The sequence below is a fragment of the Eurosta solidaginis genome, chromosome 2 (assembly GCF_040869045.1).
Source record: "Eurosta solidaginis isolate ZX-2024a chromosome 2, ASM4086904v1, whole genome shotgun sequence".
Classification (NCBI taxonomy): Eukaryota; Metazoa; Arthropoda; class Insecta; order Diptera; family Tephritidae; genus Eurosta; species Eurosta solidaginis.
The window spans coordinates 41,646,925-41,653,505 of NC_090320.1; the positions used below are offsets into that span (position 1 = coordinate 41,646,925).

The window sequence follows — 6,581 nt, forward strand, 5'->3', positions numbered from 1 at the left end:
AGATATAATGCAAAGCGCACACACAGTTGCAATATATCATAATGATGTGCATAGATGCGTTGGTTCCATTGTCAGTCCTAAATCGGTGGTTACAGTTGCGCTTTGGGTAATTGATATAAATAAGATTGAGCTCCTCGTTTTAGCAGGTGCAAAAGATATAGAAAAAGATGTAGGACTACCACATTGTGTGGAGGAAATAAATGTTCATCGTGATTATAATCCAAACACAGATTTTATGAATGTGGCTGTGGTTAAAGTGTTTTTACCCTTTGAAGAGGATCTGGGAGTAAAAATAATACCACTTTGCAATGAGCAATTAGAGCCAGGAAAATATATGCAAATTAGTGGATGGGGTTCGTTGCGTGTAAACAATGTACCTACTTTTCATAGTCTCAGAACTGCGCTCGTGAAAATTACAGAATATGGGAATGTGGAAGAAACATTGTATGCCTTTGGGTGTACAGGAGATTTATGGGATGGAGATATTGGAGCAGGAGGCGTTGTTAATGGCCGACTTTGTGCGGTGGCAACACGTATCAAGTACAATTCCCCGAGTATATATATAAATGTAACAAGTCCACGTGTTCTAAACTTTATAACATCTGAAATGTAACTGAATGGTGCTATTATAAATTGGCTGTTGATTGGAATATCACCCTAACTCGACTGAACGCAGAATTTCGAAACATTTTGAGATGGGACGTTACCGAAACAGCAGTTGAGATATAGTGATATTCCACTCAGCAGTCGAAATGATGATATTTTTTCTTTATATCATATACTAATAAATAGTTATAATTGTGAGAAAATAAATATATTTTATTGTATGCAATGAAAGTGTGAGGCATGTAAATGAATTAAGTTATGAGACCAAACTATGATCACAACTTTAAAGTTCACTCGTGTATGAATAGATCATGAGATGAGAACAGAATTGCGGAATGACTACTTTAAGGCCCTGACAAACTATGCGTAAAACAGCTAATTCAACGAATCATATGGAGGTCAATCTAATTGGCTATTGAAGCCATTGAATAACGCCGTAGTCATAACTATACCATAGCCAACCAGTTAGTTTTTGGTTTTCCGCCATATCCAAAGCAAAAAGCGTTGTCGAATTTATTTACATTTAGTGGATTGTATTTTTAGTGTTAAAATTTTCGTATTTTCTATTTTATGAAGTTATGAAATTTTTTGGGTTAGACACCAATAAGCGATCACAATATATATTTATCTATGATTAAGTGAAAATATGGTTACGAATTGGGCAAGTATTCCAGGGCCTTTAACTAAAGAGGCGATATTTTACCAAAATAGGATTTTACTTTGGCAGTAGGTGTCGCTGGATGTCGCACTGATGGAGCTTTTTAGAAAACCCTCGGAAAGCGGTGCCACTATTTAAAAATAATACTTAGCGAGTTTTACCTCCAAGGAAATTTAAGCCTAAACTTCGCTCCCAATTTGCGTTGTGCTTTTTTTTAGATTCTCCCACATATCGGAGGGACGGAACGTACATGTATAATGCCGACAGAAATACACTCGTTGTGTTTGCAAAACCACTGCTTAGGGCAATCACGCTTAAAAGAACTTCTTTTCCAATTGAAAAAATTTTTTTCTAAGTTGTTGATGTTGCTTTTGCAAGGGACTTTAACCCAAGACCTTCAGTGTGTTTAGTGGAGCACGCTACTACCATCCCACCATACACAGTATTGTAGGACATGATTACTCTTCCTTAGGTCATATATGAGAGTATTCCATGCTGATACAGTTATACAAATGATTATAGTGCGATCACCAATTACGCATGGGATTAATATACTCAGCTGAGCAGAGCTCACAGAGTATATTAGTTTTGTTCGCATAACGGTAATCCGTAACGGCATAAACTAGTCGAGATAGATATAGACTTCTATATATCAAAATGATTTGGGCGAAAAAAGAAATTCATTTAGCCATATCCGTCCGTCCGTCTGTCCGTTAACACGATAATTTGAGTAAATTTTGAGGTATTTTGATGAAATTTGGTACGTAGGTTCCTGGGCACTCATCTCAGATCGCTATTTAAAATGAACGATATCGGACTATAACCACGCCTTTTCGATATCGAAAATTTCGAAAAACCGAAAAAGGCGATAATTCATTACCAAAGACGGATAAAGCGGTGAAACTTTTTAAGTTAATTTGTCTAGAATACTTTTAAAAATTTACCAATACTTGTGAAATTTGGTAGGGGCATAGATTATATGAGGATAACTGTTTTCTGTGAAAATGGGTGAAATCGGTTGAAGCCACGCCACGGTTTATACACAGTCGACCGTCTGTCCTTCCGCTCGGCCGTTAACACGATAACTTGAGCAAAAAGCGATATAACTTTACTAAACTTAGTTCACGTACTTATCTGAACGCACTTTATCTTGGTATAAAAAAATGATAAAAATGCCATAATTCTATACCAAATATAAAAAAAGGGATGAAACATGGTAATTGGATTGGTTTATTGGCAAAGTATAACTTTAGAAAAAACTTTGTAAAATGGATGTGACACCTACCATATTTAGTTGAAGAAAATTAAAAAGTTCTGCAGGGCGAAATCAAAATCCCTTGGAGTCTTGGCAGGAATACTGTTCGTGGTATTACATATATAAATAAATTAGCGGTACCCGACACATGATGTTCTGGGTCTCCCTGGTCAACATTTTGGTCGATATCTCGAAAAGGTCTTCACATACACAACCACTCACTTTTAAAACCCTCATTAATACCTTTAATTTGATACCCATATCGTACAAACAAATTCTGGGGTCACCCCTGGTCCACTTTATGGCGACATCTCGAAAAGGCATCCACCTATAGAACTATGGCCCAAGCCCTTTTAAAATACTCACTAGCACCTTTCATTTGATACCCATGCCATACAAGCACATTTCAGGGTTACCATATGTTCATTTTCCTACATGGTGATTTTCTCTTATTTTGTCTGCAAAGCTCTCAGCTGAGTATGTAATGTTCGGTTACACCCGAACTTAGCCTTCCTTACTTGTTCATTTTTATACTCTGCGTGCTTTGCACACAGAGTATATTAACTTTGATTGGATAACTATTGGTTGTACAGGTATAGAGGAATCGAGATAGAAATAGACTTCCATATATCAAAATCATCAGTATCGAAAAAAAATTTGATTGAGCCATGTCCGTCCGTCCGTCCGTCCATCCGTCAGCACGATAACTTGAGTAAATATTGAGATATCTTCACCAAATTTGGTACGCGAGCTTAGATTGGAGAATAGATTGGTGTTGAAAATAAGCGAAATGGGATGCTAACCACGTCCACTTTTTATATATATAAAATTTTGGAAAACACAAAAAACCTGATAATTTAGTAAATAATACACCTTACTTACTTACTTAATTGGCGTTTAACCTTTTAAACGGTTATGGCCGTCCAACAAGGCGCGCCAGTCGCTCCTTCGCTCCGCCCACCGGTGCCAATTAGTCACACCAAGGGAGTTTAAATCGTTTTCCACCTGGTCTTTGCAACGGAGTGGGGGCCACCCTCTACCTCTGCTTCCACAGGCGGGTTCCGATAGAAACACTTTCTTTGCCGGAGCATCATCTTTCATTCGCATAACATAGCCTAGCCAGCGCAGCCGCTGCGTTTTAATTCGCTGGACTATGTTGATGTCTGCGTATAGCTCGTACAGCCCATCATTAAATCTTCTTCGATAATCGCCATCGCTAACGCGTAGAGGTCCATAAATCTTTCGAAGAACTTTTTTCTCGAACACTCGCAAAGCCGCTTCATCTGCTGTTGTCATGGTCCATGATTCTGCCCCATATAGCAGGACGGGTACGATAAGTGACTTGTAGAGTATAATTTTCGTTCGCCGGGAGAGGACTTTACTTTTCAATTGCCTACCTAGTCCAAAGTAGCATTTATTGACAAGATTGATTATTCGCTGGATTTCAGTGCTGATGTTGTTGCTAGTGTTGATGCTGGTTCCCAAATAAACGAAGTCTTTTACTATTTCGAAATTATGGCTACCAACAGTAGCGTGGTTGCCAAAGCGCGTATGAGCTGACTCTTTGCTCGATAACAGCAGGTACCTCGTTTTGTTCTCATTCACCATCAAACCGATCTTTACCGCTTCTTTTTCCAGTTTGGAGTCAGCAGAACTAACAGCGCGGGTGTTTAGGCCGATGATATCAATGTCATCGGAATATGCCAGTAATTTCACGCTTTTATAGCTAGTATAATTTTCTCCAGCAACAAATTAAAGAAATCGCACGATAGGGGTCACCCTGTCTGAAACCTCGTTTAGTTTCGAACGGCTCGGAGAGGTCCTTTCCAATTCTGACTGAGCTGATGGTGTTGCTCAACGTCATTTTGCACAGCCGTATAAGTTTTACGGGGAAACCAAATTCAGACATAGCGGCAGCTCCTTTTCGTGCTGTCGAAGGCGGCTTTAAAGTCGACGAAGAGGTGATGTGTGTCGATTCTCTTTTCACGAGTTTTTTTTAGCGCATTGTGAAAATCTGGTCGATGGTAGATTTACCAGGTCTGAAGGCACACTGATAAGGTCCAATCAGCCGGCTCACGGTGGGCTTCAATATTTCGCACAATACACTTGAAAGGATCTTATATGCGATATTAAGCAGTCTGATTCCACGATAGTTGGTGTATTTTGCAGTACCCCACTTCTTGTTCACTGGGCAAAGAACACTTAGATTCCAACCGTCGGGCATGCACTCGTCCGCCCATATTTTGCTAAGAAGCTGCTGCATGCGCCTTACCAACTCCTCGCCGCCGTACTTGAATAGATACGCAGGCAATCCATCAGCGCCCACGGCCTTGTTGTTCTTCAATCTGGTTATTGCTATTCTAACTTCGTCATAATCGGGCGGGGGACATATATTCCATCATTATCGATTGCGGGATCGGGTTCTTAATCTCTGCGCGGTGAATTGCTGCCTCCATTTAGAAGAGCAGAGAAGTATTCCGTCCATAATCTAAGCACTATCTGAACGTCAGTTACAAGGTCGCCACTTTCATTCCTACAGGAGTTTACCCCGGTCTTAAAACATTCCGTCTGTCGCCGTATTTTTTTGGTAAAATTTTCGGGCGTTATTCCTGGTGGCTAGCAGCTCAAGCTCCTCGCACGCACGCCTTTCTGCTTCTGCTTTTTTCTTCCTGAAAAGGCGTTTCGCTTCCCTTTTCAACTCACGATAGCGTTCACACACTCCTCTTGCCGCACTCGCTTTTAACGTAGCCCTGTAGGCAGCGTCTTTTCTTTCGTTTGCAACGCGGCATTCTTCATCGTACCAGTTATTTTTTCGTGGCCGCCGGTAACCAATTTTTTCCTCGGCGGCAGTACGAAGTGCTTTGGAGATATGCTCCCACTGCTCCTGTACTCCAGGATGAGTTGTGCTCTCAGAGAGCAGGTGTGAGAGTCGCGTTGCGAAATCATTGGCAGTCTGTTGTGATTGAAGCTTTCCGATGTCTAGCTTTCCATGTGTTTTTTGTTCCTTGGTTTTAGCCGCGTTGAGGCAGGTGCGTATTTTGGCTGCAACGAGATAATGGTCCGAGTCGATGTTAGGTCCTCGGATCGTGCGCACATCTAAAACACTGGAGACATGCCCTCCGTCTATCACAACGTGATCGATCTGATTGCGAGTATTTGGATCAGGAGACAGCCATGTAGCTTGATGTATCTTTTTATGCATGAACCTCGTGCTGGATATGACCATGTTTCGAACATCGGCAAAGTCAATCAGCCTCAGTCCGTTAGGAAAAGTTTCATTGTGTAGGCTGAACTTTCCGACTGTAGGGCCAAAAACACCTTCTTTGCCCACCCTGGCGTTAAAGTCGCCAAGCACGACTTTTATATCATAACGGGGGCAGAGCTCGTATGTGCGCTCTAATTGTTCATAGAAAATGTCTTTCACCTCATCGTCTTTCTCCTCTGTCGGCGCATGGGCGCAGATGAATGATATATTAAAAAATTTTGCTTTTATTCGGATAGCGGCGAGACGCTCGTCCACAGGCGTGAACGCCAGCGCTTGGCGACAAAGTTTCTCTCCCACCACGAGTCCGACGCCGAAACTGCGCTTATTCGTATGACCACTCCAATAGATGTCACAATTTTTGATCTTCTTTCTTCCTTGCTTCGCCCAACGCATTTCTTGGATGGCGGTGATGTCAGATTTTGCTTTGACGAGGGCATCAACCAGCCGGCATCTGGACCAATCCCATTCAGGGAGCGGACGTTCCAGGTGCATGCCCTCAATTCACTGTCCTTCAAACGTTTGCCATGGTCGTCATCAATAGAGAGTGTATTTATCCGAGGCTTGTTGTTATATTTCATTGGAGTATGGTTTTGCGTGGCGGGTCCCAAGCCCAGCGCACAACCCGCTCAGCGGGGGTGAAAATATTACTTGCACGTTTATATATTGGGCCGCTTGCTCCAAGACAAATGCCGGCTTGCAGCCGCACCTAGAGATGTACAGACGCTGCCGATGAGATCTCCCCCGGCTAGCCCTTAAACCGATTATGTCAGAGTGGCCTAGCCAAATTGTCGCCTTCT

The 6,581-nt window shown here is 41.8% G+C and overlaps 1 protein-coding gene across 1 annotated transcript; it reads right to left on the bottom strand.

Annotated features, from left to right (window-relative positions):
* Positions 1-740: 740 nt before the first annotated feature.
* LOC137241498 (craniofacial development protein 2-like) lies at positions 741-6,362 on the bottom strand. The gene is made up of 3 exons (XM_067769101.1): positions 6,214-6,362; positions 5,427-6,121; positions 741-781 (listed from the first exon to the last, which is right to left on the bottom strand). Exons 1-3 carry the CDS (start codon positions 6,360-6,362, stop codon positions 741-743), a joined length of 885 nt encoding a protein of 294 aa, XP_067625202.1.
* Positions 6,363-6,581: the final 219 nt, after the last annotated feature.